Consider the following 26,976-nt stretch of genomic DNA (forward strand, 5'->3'; position numbering starts at 1 on the left):
CTCACTCAGCTAGTGAGAGAAAGATATGGGACTTGCTCTAGTCTTTCTGACGCCACGGTCTTTGTTCTTATCCACTGTGACTGTTAGAAATCACTTAGCTCCATGTAACAAAAAACCTGAAAAACACTAGTCTAAAGTTTATTGTCCTCACATAAGAAGTCCAGAGGAGTTGTTGCCTTGAGGCTGTCATGGAGGACACAGGCTCCTTCTCTTGCTGGGCCGTGTCGTTAATGTGTGCCTCTGTCCTCAGACGAACTCACTAAAAGGCTGCTCTGCCCCACACATCCTATCTTCATTCCAGGCAAAAAGAAAGGGAGGAGCAAAAGCTAAAAGCCTTTCAGAAGGGCTTACTTTTCTATTTAAGAAGGAAGCCCTCCTCAGAAATTCCCACCTGCATTTCATTGGCCAGATCTATGCTGCTTGGCCACCCTTAGCGGCAAACAAGGCTATGAAGTCGAGACTTTTGTTTTCCAACTTTGACAAGTGAAAAAGGGGGAAAGTGAGTTGGAGGGGTGCTGAGGAAACCAATTTATACAGTACATATACAAGTAGCCTACACAATCACTTTGCTCAGTGGCACTACAGATAAAGCACATGTTACTATCCTAACCTAGAGGGCTCATGAGATCTAGTCCTTTCTTTTTGGCCTTATATCTCTGTTCTCTTCAGCCAAACTGGGGTTTTTTGCTGTTAACTCAACATGTTCCCTTTTAAGCCTCCACCCTGTCATCCAAGTTTCACATTCTCCCCGACCCCATTCCCAGTGTAGTAAGGCTCCTGGCATTCTGCCACTAAATGTGCATTAGTGTTAGAATAGTCTGAGCATGAAAAAAATAAAAATCACAACTGTATCTTAAACACAAAGGAATTTTTTTTATTTCTCTGCTTTAAAGCAGTCCAGGCCAAGTGCCAAGAAGGCTCCAGGATCTTCAGTGACCTGGGGTCCCTCTATTTTGTTGCTCCGCTATCTTCCACACGCAGTTTCCAGCTCAGCCAATCTTGTCTACCCTGGCACCGCACATAGTAGGCATAAACAAAATAGAGAAGTGGAGAGACGGAAGTGAAGGAAATGATTTCCACATCCTAAGTAAGCTATAAGGTGCTTTTCCACTTTTCACCTTCTACTTGGAATTTACAGTTCTACCTAAACTCCACTAGATGGCAGCACACATATTTATAAAGTGCACGGATGGAGCCACTAAACGCTGAAAGCAGGGAAACTACAAATCCCAGCATGCTTTATTAAGCACTTGACTTTCTTCTTTACAAAGGTCTCAAGCTTGTTGCTCCCACCGGGTTCTGGAGAACGCCATCACCTCGCTGCTTAAAGTAAGATTTCCTAATACTTTTGAAATGAAACTTTAGAAAGCAAAGAGGGGAGGTTTAATTTTTAGATGTTGTTTTGTTCTGCACGTTGCCTATTTCAAAATTAATCTGAGCAGTTGGATCAGTGTAAACATGGGTTTTTAATGAGCCTGAAACTCTGTCGTATGTATGTTTTATAAAGTAGCCCAAGAAAAAAGGATTCTTACGATATCCTAAGTGAACATTTTTCTTCCTGGCTCTTGAAAACAATGACTTCCTGAATATGCTGTTTGTGTGTCTGCTAATCAAAAATCAACATTTTGATTCCAACTTTTGGACTAAGGAAGCCAACGTGTATGGTTTTCACATTGGATATATTGAGAGATGCCTTGATTTACCATTTCAGGCCATGTTTGCACTCGTTTTCTCAAATAAATCTGTTTTAGTTTGAGATTACAGTTTATTAAATGTTAAGGCTTTGACCCCAAAATCTGGTCCCAGAAAGGCAGGAAGGCCAGCTAAGAGGAGGTTTTCAGAGTGCGTAGAAAGGCTGCTCTGTGCTTCAGCAATGGTTCTGGAAATGCTTCTTCTGGTGTCAAAGATTCCTAGCAAAACCTTTGACTGGAGGTTTTACAGGGCCATACACCCAATATCACTAATGACAGTGTTGTAAAATAGTTTTTTGTACACCATGCTTAGGATTCAAGGAGGGTAAAGATAAAGTATATCTTTCTGAAGTATATCATTCCATGTTGAAAGCAAAAGTTTATCTTTTGTGTAAGAAGAAAAAAAGCAAAAATTCATTGCATCAAAGTAGGTCAGGCACTGTTAAAGCCCAGCTTCCCCATTGCCTAAAAAATGTGGACAAACTCAGAGGAAGTCAGTGAGTTGTCAGCTGATCCCTGGAGCCAGTTCTTACATAATTGTGTTAGTCTGCTCTTCCAAGAAGCAGACTCCAAGATGGAATTAAATATGCGTGGATTTTATTAGGGGAAATGCTGGTGTGAGAGAGAATGAGTAGAGAACTAGGTAAGGCTGTGAGAGCCATCAGACCTCGATGCAAGTCCACCTGCGAGGGAGGAAGAGAAGGAAGCCAGGTTGAGTGGAAGCATCCCAGACAGCTGTGCAGTCTAAGGGAACTTCAGCAAGGTAGTAAGGAGCTTCTCCAGCCAGTCATCCGTTGGGGAGGAGCTCTATGTCTCCGAGAAATGGGTCTGCCTTAGTAAGCATGCATGCTCGGGCACTGCCTTGTAACAGCCCCAAGAAGGTGGCCTAAGCACAAGCGCAGAGATGCAGCAGCAGCTGCGCCTCATTGTCCATTACTTCCTGGGGTCAGCAGTCTGCAAGGCACAGGCTTATGGTGCCACAGTGAGGATTTAGAGAGGCCCTCAGGGCTTTGAGTACCATGAGACAATTCCATGAGATCTTCCCTTGGACCTGCAACAAGAAGGCCTAGGTTTGAATTCATAGCTGTAAAACACTTGGGAAATCTCCTTTCTTTGAAATTAGCCCCATTGGTGATCAGGCCCTGCCTCTTATCTCTGAAACACTTCTGCAATCCACATATCTCTCCATCCCTGCTATTTTCTCCAGCCTGCTATTTCACCAGCGACCCCCTAGATAACCCTAGAAGCCTCCTAATGGCACACCATGCTCCTGTCCAGGTATGTTCTCCACAGCAGTCCTTCCAAAATACGAATCTGATCACGTCACACCCTTTCTATAAATCCTTCAGTGGCTGTTGCCTATAGGAGTAGACAAGGAGTAACCTGCCCTTCACCATGTGGACATTGGACCAAGTGTGGAGGTTTGAAATGGAAGAGCATATTGGGTATTTAAAAAAAAGAAAAGAAAAAAAGTTTGGCTAAAGAGAGAACTGTGATAAGTTCAAAGAGAACGGACTAGATAATAGAAGCCCTCCAGGCAAGGCTATCAACCTGTACAAAATCAGGCAGATAATGGAGCAGAGTGATTGTGTAGGCTAGTTGTGCATGTATTGTAAGTTGGTTCATCAACACCAACTCGCTTTCCCCTGTTCCTCACTTTATCGAAGCTGAAAACAAAAGTCCCAACTTCCCAACCTCTTTGCAGCTAGGAGTGGCCAAGTATCATAGATCTGGCAAATGAACTGCAGGTGGGAATTTCTAAGACGGTTTCCTTCTTAAGTAGAAAGGTGAGGCCTCTCTGAAAGCCTTTTGACTTTTGTTCCTCCCTTTCTTTTTGCCTGAAATGTGGATATGATGCCTTGGACAAAGCAGCCACTTTGTGAGTTCATATGAGGTCAGAGGCACACATTAATGACAGAACCCGGCAACACTTTGAGCTTGTGTCCTTGAAGACAGCCTCTTTTGATGGTCATTTGACTCTTCTCCACCCCCAGCCTCACCACTAGCTCTTTCTGTCACCTTGTGATCTACAATCCAAGCACTAGCGAAATATCTCATGCACATAAGCCCCTGTGTCAGTGTTTCTCAATCTTTTAGAAATTACTGATTATGCCTGTTAATGTGTTACTACTGCAAGCTTAAACTTTATAAGAGGATCAGCAGCATTGTGGGCTGGACTGTTCCCATAGCAAAAGCGTCAGGAAGTCTTAGTTCTGGCTTTCCCATTGACTGGCTCTGTGACATTGGGCAGGTTTCAGCAGTTTCCCCTTCTGTAAAATGGGAGTATTGGATGTGATTTGATTTTTCCATCCTTTTTGTTCAATGAATATCTGAGACCAACTATGAAATCTTTTCAAGAGACAATAAAAAAACCGTAAGCAATTGATAGTGCAAACCTCAACAAGTTTATGGAAGAGAAATCAAAAAGCAGCCCTGAGTATTAAGGACACAAATAATGCCAGAGTAATGTGTGCAGGGGTCATGGAGAGAATGATGGTGGTAGTGAATAATGTCGGCACCAGAGGCTGTCCTCTCCAGGTACTGAAGGCTGAGGTAGGTTAAAGTGCAATGTCTGGGCTGGGTGCGGTGGCTCACGCCTGGAATCCCAGCACTCTGGAAGGCCGAGGTGGGTGGATCGCCTGAGGTCAGGAGTTTGACACCAGTCTGACCAACATGGTGAAACCCCGTCTTTATAAAAAATACAGAAATTGGCTGGGCATGGTGGCAGGCATCTGTAATCCCAGCTACTCAGGAGGCTGAGGCAGGAGAATTGCTTGAACCTGAGAGGCAGAGGTTGCAGTGAGCCGAGATCACGCCATTACACTCCAGCCTGGGTGACAAGAGCGGAACTCCATCTCAAAAAAAAAAAAAAAAAAAGGCCAATGTCTGTCACCAGTCATCACTTCAGTGGGTTATGCTAAATGTGTTTGATATACAAAGCTATGTATGTAGAGGAAACATTCTGGAAGAATTCAGATGATGGGACTACTTGCACAGAGGTGCTGTCATCAAGTTCCTGAAGGAACTCACTAAATTATTCTTAAAAGAACACACTGAAATATTCATTCTAGATGTTACTGCCTGCTCAAGACCATGTTCTACAGTATAACCCATTAAACACACATGTCTTTAGATTAAACCACAGGTTCCATTATGGGTCGACTTGATGGGAAAGTCATCATCCTGACAGCCGCTGCTCAGGGGATTGGCCAAGCAGCTGCCTTAGTAAGTTATAAGTTACTATCTTTGTTGTTTGCCTACTAACTCTTGACATACTGAATTATGTGGACTGATGCTATGGTTGTTTACTTCTGCTCTGCTTTTTTGTTTTACTTTTGTGCTTATGCTGTCTTAAGTTATAAAAATAAGCAAATAAATAAATAGTTCCCTACTCCTGACCCCAGGCAGATAAAGGAATGAATACCTCATGTTTAGTACTTGACATCACTGATAACTCTGAGAAATTTCTCTGCTTCAGTTTCTCTGCATCATAATAAATTTGCTACAGACAGCCAACAGGGTTACACAGCTTTCTGAAATTGTGTCAGTTTAGATATGTGACTCCAGAGTTATAAGACAGGTTACCTTTGTCTCCTGATTTATATCAATTTCTGTCACATTATGTACCCCACTTGAGCTAATATTGTACCTTAAGTATAATGGCAGGGTATCGTTTGACATTTATGAAAGCACTAGCATACTCTTGGTAGGAAAAGTGTTGAAACAACCAATTGTTATCTTATTATCTGGAGTTCAGTAACTCAAACTCAGAAATGATATAGTCTCATTATAGAAGATCAGTATTTTGAGAGTATTAAAAACAGCTGTCATGTTTTAAAAAACGTTATTTTGTTTGATACTACTTAAAAGAACTAAGTCAGATGACAGGCACAATGTATGTCACATTGTTCTAATTAATGATAAAAATAATAACAATGGAGAAGGGGTAAGAGTAGATAGTTTGAAATTCTAGCTATCTTATGGGGAAAAGAACAATGAAAATAAGATAAAGGAGAAAAAGACCGCATGATGTTCCATTCACTAGCACAGTTTATTCAAGTAAACAAAGGATGTATTTGTACTTTGTGTCTACTAGGCTTTTGCAAGAGAAGGTGCCAAAGTCATAGCCACAGACATTAATGAGTCCAAGCTTCAGGAACTGGAAAAGTACCCGGGTAAGCAACTCAGCAGCTTGAACTTGGGATTCAGTGTCTGCAAGGTATTATAAAGCATGGCACTCACATGTTGTAACAAAATTCCTTAGCTACTGAGCTCCACTGCCCTGCTTTTTAGATTCTCACACTCTGATATGAAATCTATATTTTGTGAACCTACGGACAAAAATCTGTGTACTTACATGCATAAAAAAAATCTGAGGACGAATAATTTAAAAATCCTTTATTTAGCCAACACATTGAGGGATTCAGTTCCTAATTACAAACTTACATGTGAAAATTGTGAAAAGTTACTAGTTGTTAGGTTAACTTTTGATGAAGTTTTTCACTTCTGTGCCCTCCTCCTCTAGGATAGCCCTGTCCAATAGTAACATGATGTGAGCCGCATGTGTAATTTTAAATCTTCTAGTATCCACATTAAAAAAGTAAAAAGAAACAAGTGAAAGTTAATTTAATACTATATTTTATTTTATCCAATATATCTAAAATACAATCTCAACATGCACGCAAGTTAAAAAATTAATGGAACATTTTAATTTTTTCTTACTAAATTTTTTATTTAAAAATTATTAGAAGTTTCTTACAACTTCAATCATTAGTTTCTTGCAGCTTTTCTCTAATTTTCTCTTCTTTGACGGTATAATTGAGAAATAAAAATTGCATATATTCAAGATGTTCAACATGGTTTTCATATTATGTGATAAAATACCTTGTTGGAAATGATTATTATAGTCAAGCGTAATTAACATAGCTATTACCTCATTTAGTTACCTCTGTGTGTGTGTGCCTGAGAATATGTAGAGATTACCTCTCTTTAGCAATTTTGAGTATACAGCTACATTTCTTAATAATAATAGCTCACATGTACTGACTTTAAGTCTTATAACTGCAAGAGTGTACCCTTTGACCAACATCTACAATATTTTCATACTAAATCTTTAAAATTCATGTGTATTTTCATACTGTGCGCACATTTCTTTTCAGACTGGCCTGCCATTTCAAGCTGCTCATAGCACATGCTGGCTGGTAGTTACCGCTTACTGGAGAAGCCTCAGCCCTAAAATCACACATATCATGAGAAATCCATAAGAGATTCCCCAGATTATTAGTGTGGTGCCACCACCACTTCTTCCCCCACTGAACCAAACTCCAACATCAAGGCGATTTTAATTACAGTTTACCTTTACCCAAAGCATTCAGAACCGAGAACCTTTTGAAGTTAACCTTCCAGCAAAATACAACAGCGTTACATAATCAAACAGCAAATTAGTTCCCTGAATTAGTTAAGTCGAATTGGAAATATGTTGAATTATAATTCCCAACAAGTCAAAGTGAAGCCGCATGCACTGGGAAAGCCACAGAGATAAGGAAGTGTTCTGAAACAAAATTTCATCTTCCCTTTCTTTATTAATCTTTTCTTTCTATATTCCCCAAAATTAAACCATATACATATCTATTTATAATATATTATTTAATTATAAATATATATACATATTATACATATATTACATATTATATGTATGCATATTAACACATTGTATATCTTATAAATTATATTACTATATATTATAATATATTATGCACATTATAAATAATATGTGTATATATTTATAATGATGACTGCTGCTTTTGTTAGACATTCTTCAGAGTTTCTCAGTAACTAGTAGACGGTGTATCTCTCAGGCTCCAGCCATGCCAGATCTCTCATGTCTAGCCTTCAAGTGTGTCATCCCTTCTTCTGACCCCCTCATTTCTTCTCCTTGCAGTTTAGTCCAGAAATACATGTATTTGACTGGATACCTTTGAATAACAGAGTCATTTCTAATAAATAATGGAAATGATATAAAGGGGAAGCTCACAAATAGAAACAGTCTCTTATTCCAGAACCCTTGCTCTTCTCCACCCCTCACTCAGACAAAATTCTGCATTACTGTATAGGTACCAGCAACCTAGTCTCTGGCAGGGGAAGGATAGGCTCAAATGAGCCCACTTTCAGTTATTACTGCTGGCTTACTGAGAAATATCTAATGTACACCAGTCATACTTTACTATAAAGCCTTTACTCAGAAAGGACCATTATTATTCAACTTGGAAAATGGACAGAGAGGAAGGAAGAGGGATGGATGGGTTATTGGAGGAGTCCAGATGGGACTTTATGTTTACTAATGAGACTCTGAAGATTCTTAAGACCCTGGTAAGAAAGTCAGCAATCTATGAAGCCTAGCTGGATAGATATTGCAATGTTCACACTTCAAAACAGCTAAACCTTCGAGGCTAAATACTTTTGGGAATAGTGCCTCTTGTTTTATTTTTCAGGCATTCAAACTCGTGTCCTTGATGTCACAAAGAAGAAACAAATTGATCAGTTTGCCAATGAAGTTGAGAGACTTGATGTTCTCTTTAATGTTGCTGGGTAATGCCTAACTTTTTAATTTCACTTTCCTTACAGAAAGTTTTCTATGACTTTCATTCAAAGAATTTTGACAATATGGCAAAATCATTCATATATAGTCTTCCTCATATAAGGGTGTATTCATATAAGAATACACCCAGAAACATGAAAAAATAGTTAGCAAAGTTAGTTTTTAAGCATCTATTAAATTTTCAGGCATGTAGGGGATGTATAAATATATCATGTTGTTCCTGCTGTCATGAAACTGACATTCTGATTGAACTGGCAGAACTTTGGTACATGGAAGTCACAGCCAACAATATTTTATAATTAATTACGTAATTTGGGTCCAGAGGACCAAATCAGCAAGGGTTCCAATGTTGAGGAAGCTTCTGTCAGAAAATGTAACTTGAAAAACAGTGAAGGATACTTTAAGGGTTTGTTTTGTTCTGCCTTAATATCTCTCTTACAACAAACTGACATCTCTCAATATGTTAGAACACTAGCAATATCATGTTGCTGTTCTGAGATGTTGAGACACTTGTTTTCCTTGCAATTTTGATTTCCCTTGAGAATTCTAAATCTGTGCCATCTGAGGGCACTGTTGCTCTTGAAATAGGAATCAAATAGGCAAACAGGGCAGATGGTTTTTTTTTTCTCTCTCTCTCTCTCTCTTGTTTTTTTTTTTGGGGGGGGGTGGAGTTTGTTTTGTTTTGTTTTTGAGACAGGGTTTGTCTGGATTCCCCAGGCTGGAGGGCAGTGGAATGATCATAGCTCACTGCACCCTAGAACTCCTGGGCTCAAGTGGTCCTCCTGCCTCAGCCTTCAAAGTAGCCGAGGCTGCAGGTGTGTGCTACCATGCCCAGCCCTGTTCTCCTTTATTTGTTGTTTGCTTCTAATGGCATTGATGTTTCCAGCACAATTAGCATAAAGCTTCTTATGTTCAGTGACCGTACTTTTGTTTGGAAAACAAGAAGGATCTTGTTTTCAGATGACTTTTCTAGCTTAAGTTGTCAGGATTCTTACTAATGTGATATACTAAGTGGTACTATGTTTGAATTGTTTAGTCTTGATAAGGGAAAGAGACAGTGGTCTAAGTCACTAAGTGACAATGGAAATAATCAGCAAATGGAATAGAAAAATTTTAATGGCAGTTATTCCTCCATTGTTTAATCACTCTTCTAGTTTTGTCCATCATGGAACAGTCCTGGATTGTGGGGAGAAAGACTGGGACTTCTCGATGAATCTCAATGTGCGCAGCATGTACCTGATGATCAAGGCATTCCTTCCTAAAGTAAGACCACCACCACCACCACCAGGATAAGCACCACCTTAGGTCTCCGTACTGGGCACCCAGAGGGGATTCCCACATGCGCTGAAGAGCGATAATAACTAACATAATGATTAACATGCATTGAACATTGATATCAAGGCATTTCACATAAATTAATCTATTTAACCTTCCAGCTTATCCACTCAAGGAATATTTATTAAGCACTTTCCACACACCAGGCTCCATTCTAGGCACAGAAGACACACAAGTGAACTAAACAAAGTGCCTTCGATAAGGCAGGTTCCATTATTGGGGGTGAGATGGGACAATTAGTAATCAAATAGACACAGAATATGTGGCGTGGTTTTAAGTATAATGAAGAGAAAGAAGCTAGGATATCAATGAGGCCTCTCTGGACTCCACTACGAAGGTGAAACTGTCATAGCAGTCCAAAAGAAGTGAGAGAGCTGATCATTCAGGTAGCTTGAGAGAGGATTCCAGGAGAGGTAACAGCAGGGAGGCACACAAGACTGGAATAATCCTATGAGGTAGGTACTATTATCTCATCCATTGTTTGGAAGATGAAACTAAGAGTTTAGGCAACTTGCTCAAGGTCACCCAACTAGCACATGGTTAGAACCAAGATTTGAAGCCTGGACGTTGAGCCCCTTTGTGAATTTCAGTTTAGGCTCACACTCTCAAGATGGATGTACCCCATTGCTTTTCTCTACCCTGAAACTTCTCCCTTCGCTCTTGTTTTGATCCGAACCACAGTGGTACTGGGCAGGTGAGCGAAAGTGTGTGCTCAAGAGAACGTTCCTCCTGGGCCTGCTTCCCTTGAATTCTCAAGCCTTCACACAATGCATCAATGTTTTAAATTTTATTTTATAAACTAGCATTAAGCACCTCTTGGTATGAATCATTATATAAGGTGCTCTAGGGGAGTATAAATATGAGCAACATATGTCCCTGACTTCAAATGAACTTATAAACAAGTGGTAGCAGACAGCACAGGCTGAGACAATGAAAGGGGTAGACTGGGTACACAGCCAGCTCAACTCAAGGTTATAAATTGAACCTAGTGAAATGCAGAAGAACCACTTTCCCTTCCATCCCAGCTGGATTTGATGTCCTGTCCGTGTCAGGGCAGGAGAAGAGCTTTGTTAATGGCACAGCAGGGCTGATATTCTACTCTGAATATTCAACCTAATGTCAAGAAGGTTCCAGATGAACATTAACAGGAAAATTGGAGAAACTGACTTAGTAATGAAGCAACTTTGAAAAATCTACTTGTTTAGTGCCTAGAAGGGATTTTGGGTGGGCCCACAGAATGTTGAACTAGCAAATTTTATGACAGATTTTTTTTAATGTAAGTTGCGTTTTTAGCCTCTTTGGAGTTTATGAGAATCTATATTATTTGGAACACGAACGTATTTTTGAAGACAGATCCTTTGCATAGGTTACAGGGGTAGACCAGAGTCTATGGTATAGGAGGAAAGCTTAGGTCATTGTGGTTAAGACTATTGCACATGCATGAGACTCATTTGCAAAACCAGGCTCTAAACTGCTTTACAAATTTTAGTAAAGGAAGTAGGTGTGGAGTACAGTGGAGCTGAAATGTACACTTGTGTTAATTTTTAAAATATACAAACATTAACTTGCAAACTAGTGAGTTTGCTTGCGATTTACAACATCTTAACAATGATCCATGTGAGCCAAAAACACAGATTTGCTTAAAAAAAAAAAAATCCCAAGAGATGTTAATGGCAGGGATGTGGTATTAGAAGGTTCTAGTGCCACTTGTTTAAAGTGACCCTGACAAAATCGAATCCTGGTCTTGGACTCTGTCATCAGAAGTCCTTAGGTGCAGTCTGCACCCTGCCCCTAATTGGCCATGTGCCGTAGAGATGGCACTTGTACCCTCCCAGTACATATTTCTTTTAGCTAAAAAATAAGGATGATAGATTACACAATCACTCCCAGCCATAATTATCTAGGATCCTCTGTATCATTAACTATGACGCACATATCCCAGGTTAGAACTTTCCAGGGGAAGCCAGGGTTTGGAGTCTAGGCAGATCTGGAAAGTCAGCTGGTCAGAACATAGGAACACTCATAGGAAATTTTTGTTCATGGATAGATACACAGGAAAGCATTCCAAGACTGGAAGATCAGTCAAAAGGCAGAGAACAAGTTGAAAATACTTTAAGAAGAGGTCAGTGCAGAATCCAAGCTCCACCAGAAGAGAAGATCCATTAGGGCAAAGATTTGGGGATATCTTTGTTATTTGGGTTAGTTTGTTTGCTTGCTTCCTGCCTCCCCCTCCCCCACTATATCTTAAAAGAGTTTTTAGCATATAGAGGTGCTCAGCAAACATTTGTCAAATAAATAAATGAATCAAGGTTGTTAGTCCAGCAGGAACCACTGGAGACCCAAGTGGCCAGGTTTCACTAGGGTTAGGGGCTGAGCTCTGGCCAATGGAGACGGAAGGGCTGGGTCAGAGTAAGACTAACTAGATACAGCTCCATGGACTCTTAAGTGGGTATTTCTACCTCCTACCTTAGCTTCTGAGAGATCAATCCTAGATAGCAGTACTATGTACCAGGCACTTCACTTTATAGTCATGCCTGCCAGAGAGGGTTATTGCATGGGGAGCCAGGGAGAGCCTGACACTATGACAACAGCTCCTGACCTGGACTGGGAAGGCAGCATTGGAACAGGCACCGACTATGGGCTCTAGAAGCAGAGAGGGACCTCGGTTGAATTTGGTTGAATGGACAGTGCGTTAGGGGACAGCAGTAACATCTCTTAGATGGCTTTATTCTAAGGTTTTGCCTGAGATAATATTGCATTTCTAGAGAGGACTAGAGATTGACTTACTTAATGACCCATCTTTATGTATTAAATTGGAGTATATGTATTCTATATGTATTTTTAATGGGGAATGCTATTTGCTAAATTGGATAAGAAAGAAGAATTTTAAGGCTTACTTTTCAACATCATTGCACTTGACCAACATTTTGATACTTTTATGAGAACCCCATTTCATTATGGTCCTCTTTATTATGTAAAACACACAATTGAGTTAAACATTATTATTTCCCCTGCTGTCTTCTTTAACTTGGTTGGGTTACAATCAGCCTCTCCTTGAATCCACTTAGTCTATTCAGCAAAGTGCCTTGGGGTTACTTTAGATTCTGTTTTTAGGGGTAATTAGAAGCTAAATCTCAGAACAAAGTCAGAAGAATATCCTAAGGAATCAATCATCTTGGCCACACCAATCCTGGATCCATTCAATCATTCACTTTCCCCTTTCCTACACCTCTTTTTCTAAAAGCTGCTCAAGAAACTCATCCCAACAGAAGTCAACTTTTTTCTCTGGCCCTTTACGCTGCCTATTGAGACTTCTATATGCATGTTATAATTAGTAAAGTTTGAAAACATTTTTAAATTTGTAACAGTTTTATTTATTATATATTTATTCAGGTAAAGGACAGGGCCCAGCAATCTGTGTTTTAAACTAGCACCTCAGGAGATTCTGATTCATCCACATTTATTGACTGCCTACTGTGTACACTGTCTAGGAGGACAAAAGAGCCAAAGACCCTCATCTTAATAAATTCACACTTCAGTGGGGGAATTCTGAAGAAGGTGTTCTTAGGAAACATTGCCCTAAATTGGTGAGGCCCGCCCTCCCTGCAGCAACCATCTACCAGGTCCTGCCCATCCTGCCTCAGCCCTCTCCTCCTCAGCTACCCATAGACATTTCTGCAGCTCCACCTTTATCACTCTTTCCTGAACCCTGCATCAGCTTCCACTAGTCTCTGGGCACCAGAGTAATCCTTGTAATCCCTAAGTCTGAACATGCCACTCCTCCTCTGCTTTAAACCCTTCAATGTCACTGCATTGCCTTCAGGGTAAGACCCAGGTTCTAAATTCAGCCCTTGTTGACCTCTGCAGCATCATTACTTCTATACCCTGCATTCCAGCCAGACCCAGCCCCTCCTCCCAGTTCCCGATGGAAACTTTATACCTGTGTACCCACTCCTCAAAACATCCTTTTCTTCTATTTTTCTGACTAATACTCTAGTGTTCAAAATTCAGCCTGTATCCGTCCCCCTCAGGAGGTCCCCTCTGAGTGTCGCCTAGCCTGAACTGCTCCCTTTCTGCCCTCACCCTGCTGTTAGATCTCTGTGGAGGTCTCTGCTATCGCTGGATGTGGATTATGTCAACCACTAACCAGACTGGTTGCCTCCTGTAGGCAGTAATCTCCTGGACCTAGCACAATACCTGGCCTCAGTAGGTATTAAAAAAATATGTGTTGAATGGAGTAAGTTTCCCAACATCAGTAACACATAATAACAACATTTATTTGCATTTCATTTAAGTCAGCATTCATTCGTAGTCTTGCTGACATTCTTGTACCATGGGAAGGTGGTAATCTCCCTGAGAAATGCCAGTGAGTGCGGTCACATTGCCATCATTTCCCAGCAATAGCTGATGAGGTGTTTTGGGTTCACTGTCAAGACTGCTTAATACTGTTTAATGTGACTAGCTAATACAGTAATTAAATTCATTCTGCAAACCCTAAGAAAATGCAAATCTTTTTAAAAGGTAGTATTTTAGCACATGAAGTGGATTTTTTTTTTTTTTTTTTTTGTATTTGTTTTGTTTTGGCAGATGCTTGCTCAGAAATCTGGCAATATTATCAACATGTCTTCTGTGGCTTCCAGCATCAAAGGTGGGTCTGTCTCCCTCTGAGGACTGCAATGCTCATACACACACATCATTAAAAGCTCTGCGTTTGGGAACAGGCATAGCAGAGATCATAATTTCAAGTACTGAAATAATTTCAAAAGTGCTTTTTTCAAAATTGGTATTAAGTTCCTTAATCACAGATCTTTTGCTCTAGATGTGAGCCAGTGGTAAAGTTAAATTAAAATGTGGGGGGTTTTTTGCCCTCCCTTTTATTCTTTCTAAGGGATATGGAAATGAACATCAAACTGGGAGAAAGAAACATTTAACATTTAATTAATTTAAAATAGTGTATTGAGCACCAGTATGTGCTCTGCACCTAAAAGAATTCACAGTCCAAAACTAGGAGCAAGGCAGCAAACATCAACTTCTCCAGTGTGATGATATATAACAGAGGTTTGTACAAAGCGCTGTCAAAATACAGGGAAATAACTGCCTGTGAGTTTGTGGAATGCTTCACAAAGACAGTTGATCTGAGCCATCAGCGAGAAGTCAAGTTGAAGGACAAGGGCAGCAGTGTAAAATGTGGATTATGTCACAATCTGGCATAGTTGGATCTGTGAGTTTAAAATGAAATAGTTACTGCTGAGATAACATTTCTTCTCTTTGCAAGGATACACATATTCAACATACAGAAGAGAGGAATGAAAAGAAGTGCTTAGGTCTCCTGTTTTACTGTTTTGTTTTGTTATTAATCTTTATTTTCTTTGGGAATCTGCCTAAGAGTTATGGCAACTGATGGTGAGAAACTAAGACTACCAATGTTAAATAAGTTCAGAATTTCAATTAAGTCTCAATTAAGTTGTGCCTATACTGATATTATTTCCCTAGATCCAGAAACTGACTATTAAAAGAAAAAAATCTGATATCAATCTTTTTAAAAGGGGAGGAATGTGGGAGAAAGCATGAAAATGGCTACTGGGAAAACTTATTTGTGCTACCTTTCTAAAGGAAAATACATTTTTTATTCCTTCAATTGTTGAACCTTTCCTCCACCCTCAGGAGTTGTGAACAGATGTGTATACAGCACAACCAAGGCAGCCGTGATTGGCCTCACAAAATCTGTGGCTGCAGATTTCATCCAGCAGGGCATCAGGTGCAACTGCGTGTGCCCAGGTGAGTAAGGCACTGCAGGGCTGTGAACTTGGCCTTCTGACACTGTGTTTGCCACCGTGAAAGATATCTATAAAAGTTTATTTGCCACATGTTATATTGTATTCTGGGAAAAAGTTCAGAAAAAGGGGGTGAGGGCTGGGCTTATTAAGATAACACTACAGTTGTAAGTTGAGACGGAGATCCTAAGCCACTGGGAATGAGCCACAGATGCAAAAGGCTTCAATGTGTTGGACAATTCAGAAGCAAGTGGCTAAGAGACATAGTTGGCCAGGCTTGCTGTTGGGAAGCAGACCAGGGTTGACCTTTTCAGGGGAAAGATGTCAAGGGAAAGATGAAAATAGACCACACTCACAGGACAGCAGGGAAACAGTAAGGGGAGTCTTCCAAAACACAAAGATCCACTAAAATCATTTCAAACACTGAGGTGGCCTATAAATAAAAAGGAGGCATTAATCTTCCTTTATGCTATAAAAAGGGGGCCAGCAAACCATGGCCTATGGGCCACATCTGGGTCACCACCTGTTTTGTAAGCAAAGTTTTACTGAAACACTTCCACACCCAATTTGCTTATGTTATTGTCTATGGCTGTTTTCATGCTACGAAGGCCGAGTTTAGTATAACAATTGCAACAGATAAAATGACTCTCAAAGTTATAAATATTTTTTATCTGCCTCTTTACCAAGAAAGGTGTGCCAATCCCTCACACAAAGGAAAGAAGAAAAGCAGAACTTTCATTTTCTTAACCATGGGTGTGTCTCATTTTCACAATAACCATAGATGTATTTATTAAATTGATACGTACTTTTACCCATTTCTACCAATCTAAAAGGAACATAAGGTATCTAATAAGGATTATAATATTCTTCAAAAAGAAATTATTGCATATCCAGGACCAAGGTTTCCCTCAGTAGTGCACAATTGATATGGTGGATGGTGTGTGAAAGGGAAACATTTCAATATGACCTGGGGACCTTTCAAACCTGAAGGGCGTGCCAGAATTTAGGGAAGGAGTTCATGGAGAGAATTGTGGTGTTTAGAAAGTCCCACAGGAGATTCTGATTGAATCTTCAGTTGAAACCCACTGACTTAAAGAGGGAAAACTAAACATCCCCCAAGCTACAGAATTTCAGCAATTGAGATGTTCTGTTTTATTTTTCTTGGAACAGAAATGTAAACATAGGTAATGCTAAGAAAAAGAAGAATACATGAGAGATCATTTCACTGGGTTTTGATGTACATCCTGGTGATACTTGAGTGTAGCTATTCTTGTGCCATTTACCCAGTGGAATAAATGGTAAAATGATTTGGAAAATGTGGTTGTTTCAGCAACTGGACTTATTAGAAGATTGGAAAATATGTTATCAAACTCTTTGGAACAAGGAACTAGCTGTGACTCAGTGAACCGATCACAGAAGAAAACTTGAGGAGGGCTGAGTATGTCTGAGATGCTGCTGATGGTTGTATAGTCACAAATCTCCAGCCAGACTTGTGTAGACCCTGGCATAGTATGTCTGTGCCATGGACACAGCTGAACCCAGTGACATTGGAATCCTCTAAAGGCATGGGCTGGCTCTACAGTTCTTATTTAATAGCCATTAGTACCAGTCATATGTAAGACATGCTGTTCATTTACCTCAGAGGGAGAAAGCTGTTAAAGCTGTAAGGATTCTGAAGAGACTGTTAGTGAAAGCTTGAGGTGCACACTGTTGGTAAAACTGTGGACTTCAAGGAGGCTATTGAGGTAAGTGAGGAAAATATTATTGAAAATTAGATAAAAGAGGATCTTTGTCATACAGTTTCAGAAAGTACATCAACACTGTTGCCTGTAGTGTGAAGGCAGAAGATGTTACTAATGAACTGGGTGATCTAGCTAAGGTGATTTCTACCCAGAGTCTTGAAAGTGCTGGCCACTTATAGTAAAATGTGACAAGAGACAGATAACCAACCTACAGAGGGGGTTCCAAAACGGAGTCAGGCTTTCTGATTTTGAAGATTTCCTGCTTCATCAGAAAAAATAGCAAATGATGCTAAAATTAAGAAATGTTTTCTGAACAAAGATCAAATCTATGGTACTCTCAAGAACATGATCTAAGGGTGAAGTATGACTGTAAAACCATTTGTTACCGCCTCGGAAAGATCACATTATTTGCCAGAGTACTCTTTAGTCTGAGAAAAGGGCCCTCTACAGAGAATGTACAGTTTATGTCAGTTAACAAAAAAGTCTGGGTAACTTGCTCTAGGAGACCATAAACTAAGTGGAATTTTAAAATGTTAGTGTTGTTCTTATTTTCTTTTTTAAAGTAAAATAACTTTAAATTATATTAAATTATATTTTGATTAAAAACTTGAAACTGTGGTTAAAAGTTGGAATTTGAAACAATGAAAATAGGCAAGGTGCTAAGAAAAATTTAGTGCCACCTGAATTGGCAAGGACTGTGATAGCCATGGGATTGTCCCCAAAGATCCCACAGTGAACTTGACAGCAAAGAATGGTTTTGAGATCATTGAGGCAAACTGGCTCCTTAAGCTGGCAAAGTGCTTGTACAGTTTTATCTACATCTCAGGCTTATTGTGAGAGTTAGCTGATATAATATATATATATAAGTATTTAAAATCCATATAGCATCATATAAATGCAATGTGACTAAAATATGTGTCCTTGAGAATGCTGGGTGATTCATCCAGTGTCCCTACATAGTGTCACAAAGAATCATAGTCTGTATTTTTAAAACCATAGAAATGTTATTGAAGAAGTTATAAGCCTATTAAATAAGAGACCTCAGGCAGGCAGATGTAAAGTTGTCATTTTAAGTCAAGGAGAAGAATCTCACTGATTGTTGTATCATATGGAAAGGAAGTTTAGTTGTTGATTTCTTTTTCAGTTTAAGTGAGTAACCAAGCTGAATATCCCCCTTTGATTTAGGAACGGTTGATACCCCATCTCTACAAGAAAGAATACAAGCCAGAGGAAATCCTGAAGAGGTATATCTAGCATTTAAAATGTATTTAAACCTTTGGTTAATAAATACCCTCTTCCATCCCTATAGCAGACAAATTTATAGAGACAGAAAGTGAAATGGTAGTTGCCAGGGGCTTGGAAGGAGGGAAATGAGTAGTTAATGCTTAATGAGTAGAGAGGTTCCATTTTGTAAGATGAAAAGAGCTCTGCTGCGGAAGCTGAGGTTGGGGGATCGCTTGAGCCCAGGAGTTTGAGGTACAACAGTGAGGTATGATCACAACACCGCACTCCAGCCTGGGCAACAGAGCAAGACTCTGTCTCTAAGAAAAAATAATAATAATAAAAATAAGAGTTCTGGAGATGGACACTAGTGATGGTGGCACAACAGTGTAAGTGTACATAACACTATTGAACTACTATACACTTAAAATGGTTAAGACAGTGAATTTTATATTCTGTATAAAATTTACCACAACTTTTGAAGATGAAAAAAATAATGCCTTCATCCTTTCATATTAGCTTTCTGATCTGTCACAATATCTGTGGGTTTTAATATAACACAAACAATTAACTTTGGCGAAAGAATCACCATAACCCTAGCTGATTATTCATCAAGGCAGCAAGCCAGTGGATTCTCTTGCCTTTAACTCCTTGAAGAAGATGCAGGTGAGCAGATACAGCTGCTCCCATCACTGATGTCTGGTATGGTCTCTGGTCACAGGCACGGAATGATTTCCTGAAGAGACAAAAGACGGGAAGATTTGCAACTGCAGAAGAAATAGCCATGCTCTGCGTGTATTTGGCTTCTGATGAAGTAAGCGCTATTCTTCCCAAGGAGTTCATTGTCCTCAATCACATTTGACCACAATTTGCTCATCAAAATAATATCATTTTAGAGAGTTTATGGCATATATATGCTAAGATGCTACATTTATAAGATAGGGATAAGTTCTCATTTAATTTGCTCAAAGAAAGACCAGTTTGATCTGAGCCACTAACTCTTCCTTATTCAGCTTTACATAAAATCTTGCAGCAAACAAAAAGGAGGACTAAAAAAGTTAAAGTGCTCAATTTTCTGAGAGACAGTTCCTTTCAAAATTATAACTGGGGAAACCCTGATTAAATTCAAGTCAAACAAATGAACCTCTAGGATTTTAAGGGCTTTAAGTGAAATGGGGAGAAGAATAAGCAGATTTGTGTTCAGTGGACACAGAATTGGCATGTGGTGTTTTAGTTTTACTTGTGACTTGTTTGGGAGAATTCCACTGGCTCTTTTTTCTCTATTAATTCTTACTTATGGCCGGGCATGGTGGCTCACGCCTGTAATCCCAGCACTTTCGGAGGTCGAGGCAGGCGGATCACCTGAGTTCAGGAGTTTGAGACCAGCCTGGCCAACATGGTGAAACCCCATCTCTACTGAAAACAGAAAATAGCCGGGTGTGATGGCAGATGCCAGCTACTCGGGAGGCTAAGGCAGGAGAATCGCTTGAGCCAGGGAGGCAGAGACTGCAGTGAGCCGAGACTGCCCCACTGCACACCAGCCTGGGCAACAGAGCGAGACTCCATCTCAAAATAAATACATATTTTTAAAAATTCTTACTTGTTTGTCATTGTGTATGGAAATTCCTAATTTAATCTCTTCCACTTTGCATCTGTTTAACAGTTTTTTCCTTAATGGCTATTGTATACTTTTAAATGGCTTAAGATGAAAGCAAAAATGATGTTTATAAGGTATAAAACACAAGAACCTCCTCCTCCGTTTTATGTCTCTGAATACTACGTGAACAAGGAACTGTAATGTGTGAGAAGAGGAAGGAAAGGGGACTAGGTGGAAGTGAGGAGGGAACAACTGATAACTCCTCTTCCCAGTAACTTGGTGCACACCAGATAGTTGGTGAATGTGACAAATACAGGGATTGAAATGTTTCCGTAACAGTGCAGTTTCTTCTCAGAACTTCTCCCAACTATTAACAACAATTGTTAATAGCTGGGGAGATTAACAGACAAATGTTTAAAGGAGAAGCACATGAGCCTTTGTGATTTCTCTGAATCCATATCTTCAGAAGAGCTCATTTGATTTGGGTACTGCTGATAAGCTAAATTACCCTTAGTTAGCCAGAGCTTAGGTTACAAAATATTTGGAAGTGTTCTGGCTTGAAATGTGCTACAAAATACCTTTGGCTTTTTAGAGGTTTACAGAGGAGTTCATATGCATAACAGAGCTTGCCTTTTAAGAGAACTTGGGGCAGTTGGAAGTATTTCTTCGGTAAAGTGACTAATAACTCCCTAGTTCACCTACTGTATATGATCAGCTTTTATATATTGAACTCTTAAAATTTATTCATTACGATGTCCTTACATCCTCTTCCATTGTTTCAGGCTTTAGATGAATTTAGACTGTTTGAGTTTTTATTATCCATTTTAAGTTAGAAGATTTTAAACTTCTACCAAAAGATGACTTCAGCCTTATTTAGAACATGAAAATTTATGGGAATAAATCAGTAATTATTTTTTAAATCCCTCAGCTTTATAAAGATTTGGATATCTGAAACTAATATAGAATATTTTTATAGCTTAATAGATTATAGTTATTATTATTATTCATGTAAGTTTTAAAAACACATTTAGTGTGCTTCAGATCCTAGAATTATCCACTTATATTGATCAACTAAATACGTGTTGTCTTTTTTTTTAAACTGGTCATTAATATGACCATTTTATGACTGATACACTTATGTTCAAAAGTTTATTAGTGGCATAAAACTTAGCTAGTTTTGAATAGTTCTGAGTTTCAAAATGAAAATGTACTTTTAGTCTATATCCTAATTTGGGGAATGGCTATACATCACCGTTCCTTAATTCGGGGATTCTGAGACCGAATACCTAACAGTGACAGGCGCTTAGACACCAGCCAAAGGCCATTTAGTTCCAGATCACAGGACACTCAGCAGTTCTCAATCAACCAAACGTTAATTTGGATTTCCCTGAATTAAGTGTTTAAGTGAGGTTTCCTGTTAGGACAAGAGTAAATTGTTTAGTTATCCTAGTCATAGGAAAATCTGAAAATACAGCCTGTATCAAACCTGGTTAATTGTTCTGTCTCCTTGTGTTTATCACTGCAGTCTGCTTATGTAACTGGTAACCCTGTCATCATTGATGGAGGCTGGAGCTTGTGATTTTAGGATCTCCGTGGTGGGAAGGAAGGCAGGCCCTTCCTATCCACAGTGAACCTGGTTATGAAGAAAACTCACCAATCATCTCTTTCCTGTTAATCACATGTTAATGAAAATCAGCCCTTTTTAATGATGTCACTGTTTGCAAGAGTCTGATTCTTTCGGTATATTAATCTCTTTGTAATCTCTTCTGAAATAATTGTAAAGAAATAAAAATACTGAACTCATAGCAAGAGAATAGTTTTAAAAATAAATCTCGATTTGTAAGTATCTGTCTCGGTCACTTTGGGCTGCTATAACAAATTACCATAGACTGAGTGTCATACACAATAAACATTAGTTTTTCAGTCCGGAGGCTAGGAAGTGCAAGATTAAGGTGCCAGCACATATGATATCTGGTTAGGGCCCACTTCCTGGTTTGCTGATGGTCATCTTCTTCTTTTTTTTTTGAGACAGAGTCTCGCTGTCTCCCAGACTGGAGTGCAGTGGCGTGATCTTGGTTCACTGCAAGCTCCGCCTACCCGGTTCAAGCCATTTTCCTGCCTCAGCATAGGAGTAGCTGGGGCTACAGGCGCCTGCCACCACGCCCGGCTAATTTTTCTGTATTTTCAGTAGAGACAGGGTTTCACCGTGTTAGCCAGGATGGTCTCAATCTCCTGACCTCGTGATCCTCCCGCCTCCCCACCTCCCAAAGTGCTGAGATTACAGGCGTGAGCCACCGTGCCAGGCCAGGTCATCTTCTTGCTATAGCCTCACATAGCAAGAGCAGAGAAAAAAAGCAAGCTCTTGTCTTTTTATAAGGATACTAATCCTGTTCATGAGGGTGCTACCCTTGTGACCTGATTACCTCCCAAAGGCCCTACCTCTTAATGTATCATATTGGGGGTTAGGATTTCAACACTTGACTCTCGGGTGATACAAATCGCCCTTTGCAGCATATATAATTAAAATGTAAATATGAAGAAAAAAGGAAGCTTATGGGTTTTTTGGGGGGGGGGGTGTTAAGGAAGACGATAGTAATTTCAGGACTAGCCATGGTAGCTCATGCCTATAATTCCTGCAATTTGGGAGGCCAGGGCAGGAGGATCACTTGCTGCCAGGAGTTCAAGACCAGCCTGGTTAACATAGGGAGGCTAAGACAGGAGGATTGCTTGAGCCCAAGAATTTGAGGCTGCAGTGAGCTGTAATCATGCCACTGCACTCCAGGGTGACAGAGCAAGACCCTGTACCTGAATAATAATAATAATAATTTCCACTTTGTTTTTCAATATTCAAATATTTTTATATAATTCTGCATTGTTCTGTATGTAGATCCTAATTTTAAGATTTTACACCATCATAAATGAACTAAGGTAGGAAGGAGTTTGGCTTCAATAACTTACAGTAAAAGGAGTAAAAGAGTTCAGCCTCAAAACTATATTGTTGATCTGTTATGAAAAATAATCCAGTGTTTATACTTAACGGATGCCATCCCTTATTAATTAAATACTATTTTTTAGTCTAAACAATCTTTATTAAAATAAGCAATGATAACTTGACATGGGCCTAAGAAATATATAGTTAGCTAACTGACAATATTTTCAGTTACAGGGATTTCTTTTTTAAATTAAGTACAGATTTCTTCACCAAACTCCAGGATAACAGACAAGAAGACATAAAATTTGGGCATAGTCTCTGGATAAATAAATGTAAATTTAAATATAAATCATATAACAGGAAACAAATGAAATTAAAGAAAATAATTTTTCAAGAAAATAAGTAAATTTATGGATGATAATTCTATAACATTGTCAGTGCAAAGTTTTTTCTTTTAAGGGTTTTATATTTGTTTTTTACTTGTTGCAACCTCAAAGGACCAAATGGTATGATGCACACTGAGATAATAAATGTGCAGTTATTCTTAGCCTTTTTTCCTAGAACTTTAATATTAACAAGGAAAATTTTGAAATGGACAATGAAAAGATAACACCTTATGTATGGGGAAGAATATCATTCAGTTGATGAAGGTACATTAAAATTCACACAAAAGGGCATTTTGACTAGCATTCTGAAAGAGTTCATTGATTATAAGATTATCTATGAGGTTTTGGACCAGGCATTACACTACTGAATTATGGATAACTTTGATTTGTGATCTAGACCAAGTCATCCAATCTATCTTGGATTTTAGTTTTCTGGTTTATGAAATTAAGGAGTTAAGTTAAATGACTTCGGTTTCTTTTCGTGTATCATAATCAAAATGCTGTAACTTCTCCAGTGAATTCATAGAACACTGACTCTTGTAAGTATGTCATGATATACTTTACGCTGTGAGCAGGTATACATGTATATGTATAGATATGAACAAATGAATTTTAAATAAATGCACAATAAATCCTATAAAATGGGCTCCAACATTAACAAATGACCTGAGTTAGTCTTTCTCAGAGCTGACCATAAACTATAAAACATTTTTATAAACACTATCAGCCATAAAAACGAAGTAAAATCTAGACAAAAAATTCAATCTTCTCCAAAGTCATGTTAATCAAATCAGGTGATATATTAATGAAGTACATATGACTAAAAGGAAAAATGTATGTCATTCCTGTGGTAAGAGGAAACTGAATGTCACTAGAAATTTTTGCAAGCTTTAGGAGAGGAAGAGTTCAGTTTAGGAAAATAATCATTTCAGATGATCTGAAGAAGGGTATTGGATGGAACCTTTCCAATAGGTTCATCACAAAACAGGACCTGAGAGACAAGAATGAATGGTTTCTGTCTGGTGGAGCAATTTGAGGATAATCTCCCTTGCTTGAAAAGCGGTGATTAAGATTGGCACTTGCTTACAGGAGTGAAAAACAGGTAAGGGGTGCGCGCGTCTTCACACACACAAGAGGAAATACAGAGAAAAGGAAGACACAAACATAAAATGAGAATTAAATGAAATAGAATCACACTGCTGTTAGAAGCGTTAAAAATCTAAAATACAGCAAGAAGGGCAGTTGTTAAGCGATAAAGGGGGGGCAGAACAAGTCTTTTATCCCGCCATTTAATTGGTCACTTTAAGAAAGAATCCTATCTTCCCACCGCAGCTGAGAAGACACTTCTAAGAAGTACAACTAAAAGGTGGAGGACTGATAAACAACTTAGAGGTTGGTTTCGGGAACGATAAAACAAGCAATGGGCTGCCCGGCCTGCGCCGCGGAGTCCCGAGGAGCCTGCGCTGTGCTCCTCGGGCGGGGTCTCGTCATCTCCGGGAAGACTCGGCGCCTGGGTCTGCGCTCTCTGGGTAAGCTTTCTGGGAAGCTTCCCCGGGAGCTCGCTGGTCCTGGCCGCAGAAGCCTGAGGACCCACCCAATGAGGATAAGCAGCTGAAAGGCCGCGCGGTGCCGCTTGAGGCCCCGGGACGTAGGCCGGTACGTGGTCGGCCTGGCACCACCTTTCCGGGGGAAGCCATGCGCCCCCGGCATCGCACGCGGCTCTGCACCCGCGCCGCCCGACCCGAAACCCGGCGGAGGGCACACTGGGCTGCCGCTGCGGGCCCCGGTCCAGCCCACGCTTACTCCAGAGCCTGTACGGGAGCCGACGGGTCGGACCTCCCGGCGCGGAGTCGCCCCGCGGGTATATGCGAAAGGCGGGGCCGCCTACACGCGGTGCAGCGCCCTGAGGCCGGTTATCTGCAGTCACCGCAGTTTCCCGGCTCTGCTTGGGACGATGCGCGAACCGGGAATCCCAGAGCGCGGTGGCTAGACCAGGCTCCGCTGCCTCCCCAGCGGCCCCTTTCCTAATGGTTCAGACGGAACCTGGTCGACTCCGCCGGAGACTGCCAGGTGAGAGGCCCCAGAGACACTAAGGGTAAAAATAAACCCCGCGTCCGCGGCGGGGACCCTGTAGGCCTGCTGAGCCGGAGACGCGAGCGAGGGCCCAGCCTTTTCTGTTTATACACCCGGTGACGCGCGCGTGTCTGTTTACTGTTGTCAGGTGTTGGCGTGGGTTTTTCTTGCTTGCTTTTATTTCAGTTCTCAGATTAACCAGAGGATGTTGCCTTTGTGGACTGAGTTAGCATCCTCGAGGTGCTAAGAATCATCAAATGCTGTTGACTGAAGAATATAACCTTAAGACAGCAGTAGCTGCTGTAAGAGATAAAGTACAAAATCTCAGTAACTAAACATAGTTCAGGCTTATTTCTCGTTCATGTCAAGTCCATTCACGTGTTCAGCTGTTGGCCTTCTACTCAATTATTCAGGAACCCAAACTCCTTTTATATTATGACTTTGCCATCCCCTAAGACCTTGGAGTCCTTAGTTTCCGTGGCCTTCTACTCAATTATTCAGGAACGAAAACTCCTTTTATATTATGGCTTTGCCATCCCCTAAGACCTTGGAGTCCTTAGTTTCCAGGCAACGGACAGAAAAAGAAAAGCTATTAGAGGGTTGCATGAGGATTGTTTCTTATGGGTGAGGACTGGAAATCACATACTATTTATGTCCACATCCCATTGACCAGACTTCAGTCACGTGCCACACTGACCTGCAAGGGAGACTGGAAATGTACTATGGACCCAGGCAGAAGAGTAAACGATTTTGGTAAATACGCATCAGTCTCTGACCCTCCCTTAAAGGGCAGACTGCATCTTGGTCATCTTTGTTACTCTTGTGCCCAGCACACCATAGAAACTTGTTAAGGCTTTGGGAGGCTGAGGTGGGTATATCACCCGAGGTCAGGCGTTCAAGACCAGCCTAGCCACTATGATGAAACCCCATCTCTACTAAAAATGTAAAAATTAGCTGGGCATTGTGGTGCATGCCCATAATCCCAGCTATTCCGGAGGCTGAGGCAGGAGAATCGCTTGAACCCAGGAGGCAGAGGTTGCAGTGAGCCAAGATTGTGCCACTACACTCTAGCCTGGGTGACAGAGCAAGACTCTGTCACAAAAAAAAAGAAGAAAAGAAAAGAAAAGGATATGAAACTTGTTAAGAGATGGGGTTGTTATCTCATGTGTCTAAAGTTGAAACTTAACCATAGTTCATTGTGATTGCTTAGGAATCATTTATCATCCTCTAGATTGCAAGATCTGAATATAGAAACTATTTAAGACTGTTCACTTCTGAATCCTCAGCTCAAGGACTAGGACATAACAAGAGCTTAATAGCTCTTGTTTGTTGAATGAATGAATGAATCTTCAGAGAGGAGAACGAGGGAGACAGTTTGTCAGTGTTGTAGTTAGGAAATACTGAGGTGACATTTGAGTTAGATTTTGAATTTCTTCAAGTAGAAAAAGCAGAAATGAAACTCCCGGCAGCAGTAGTAGTGGTATTTTATTGCTGTTGTTTTGTTTCATGAGAGGAAATTTGGAAAACAACCAAATGTTTATAAGTCCAAGTTTTCTTCATTCAGTATTCAAATATTATAATTTAACTTCAGGGTAGAGGAGGGGAAATACATAATCTTACAATCCAA

The 26,976-nt window shown here is 40.1% G+C and overlaps 2 protein-coding genes across 10 annotated transcripts in view; both read left to right on the plus strand.

Moving 5' to 3' along the window:
* Positions 1–1,207: 1,207 nt before the first annotated feature.
* BDH2 (3-hydroxybutyrate dehydrogenase 2) lies at positions 1,208–21,802 on the plus strand. Its single transcript, XM_017877068.1, has 10 exons — positions 1,208–1,329; positions 4,825–4,916; positions 5,788–5,866; positions 8,183–8,279; positions 9,444–9,552; positions 14,212–14,272; positions 15,289–15,402; positions 18,326–18,384; positions 19,083–19,175; positions 21,484–21,802. Exons 2-10 carry the CDS (start codon positions 4,845–4,847, stop codon positions 21,535–21,537), a joined length of 738 nt encoding a protein of 245 aa, XP_017732557.1. The 5' UTR covers positions 1,208–1,329; positions 4,825–4,844; the 3' UTR covers positions 21,538–21,802.
* Positions 21,803–24,243: 2,441 nt separating this feature from the next.
* Positions 24,244–26,976, plus strand: part of SLC9B2 (solute carrier family 9 member B2) — a 67,036-nt gene continuing 64,303 nt past the window's right edge. For 5 of the 9 annotated variants that reach the window (XR_001886556.1, XM_017877071.1, XM_017877073.1 and 2 more), the window contains exon 1: positions 24,625–25,346. Coding sequence is in view for 1 of the 9 variants with exons in the window: in XM_017877076.1 (XP_017732565.1) it covers positions 25,304–25,346 (43 nt within the window). In the remaining 8 variants the exon portion in view is untranslated. Of the gene's footprint in view, positions 24,379–24,624; positions 25,347–26,976 lie in introns of those variants that run through there. The other 4 variants (XM_017877074.1, XM_017877069.1, XM_017877070.1 and 1 more) reach the window with 4 other exon arrangements.

This window comes from Rhinopithecus bieti, unplaced genomic scaffold (assembly GCF_001698545.2).
Source record: "Rhinopithecus bieti isolate Rb0 unplaced genomic scaffold, ASM169854v2 scaffold_9690, whole genome shotgun sequence".
NCBI lineage: Eukaryota > Metazoa > Chordata > Mammalia > Primates > Cercopithecidae > Rhinopithecus > Rhinopithecus bieti.

Coding starts and splice junctions, on each gene's coding strand:
- BDH2 (XM_017877068.1), top strand. CDS start 4,845: ATGGGTCGACTTGATGGGAAAGTCATCATCCTGACAGCCGCTGCTCAG. Junction 15,403..18,325: donor GTGCAACTGCGTGTGCCCAG/GTGAGTAAGGCA, acceptor CCTTTGATTTAG/GAACGGTTGATACCCCATCT. Junction 19,176..21,483: donor TGTATTTGGCTTCTGATGAA/GTAAGCGCTATT, acceptor TTATCACTGCAG/TCTGCTTATGTAACTGGTAA.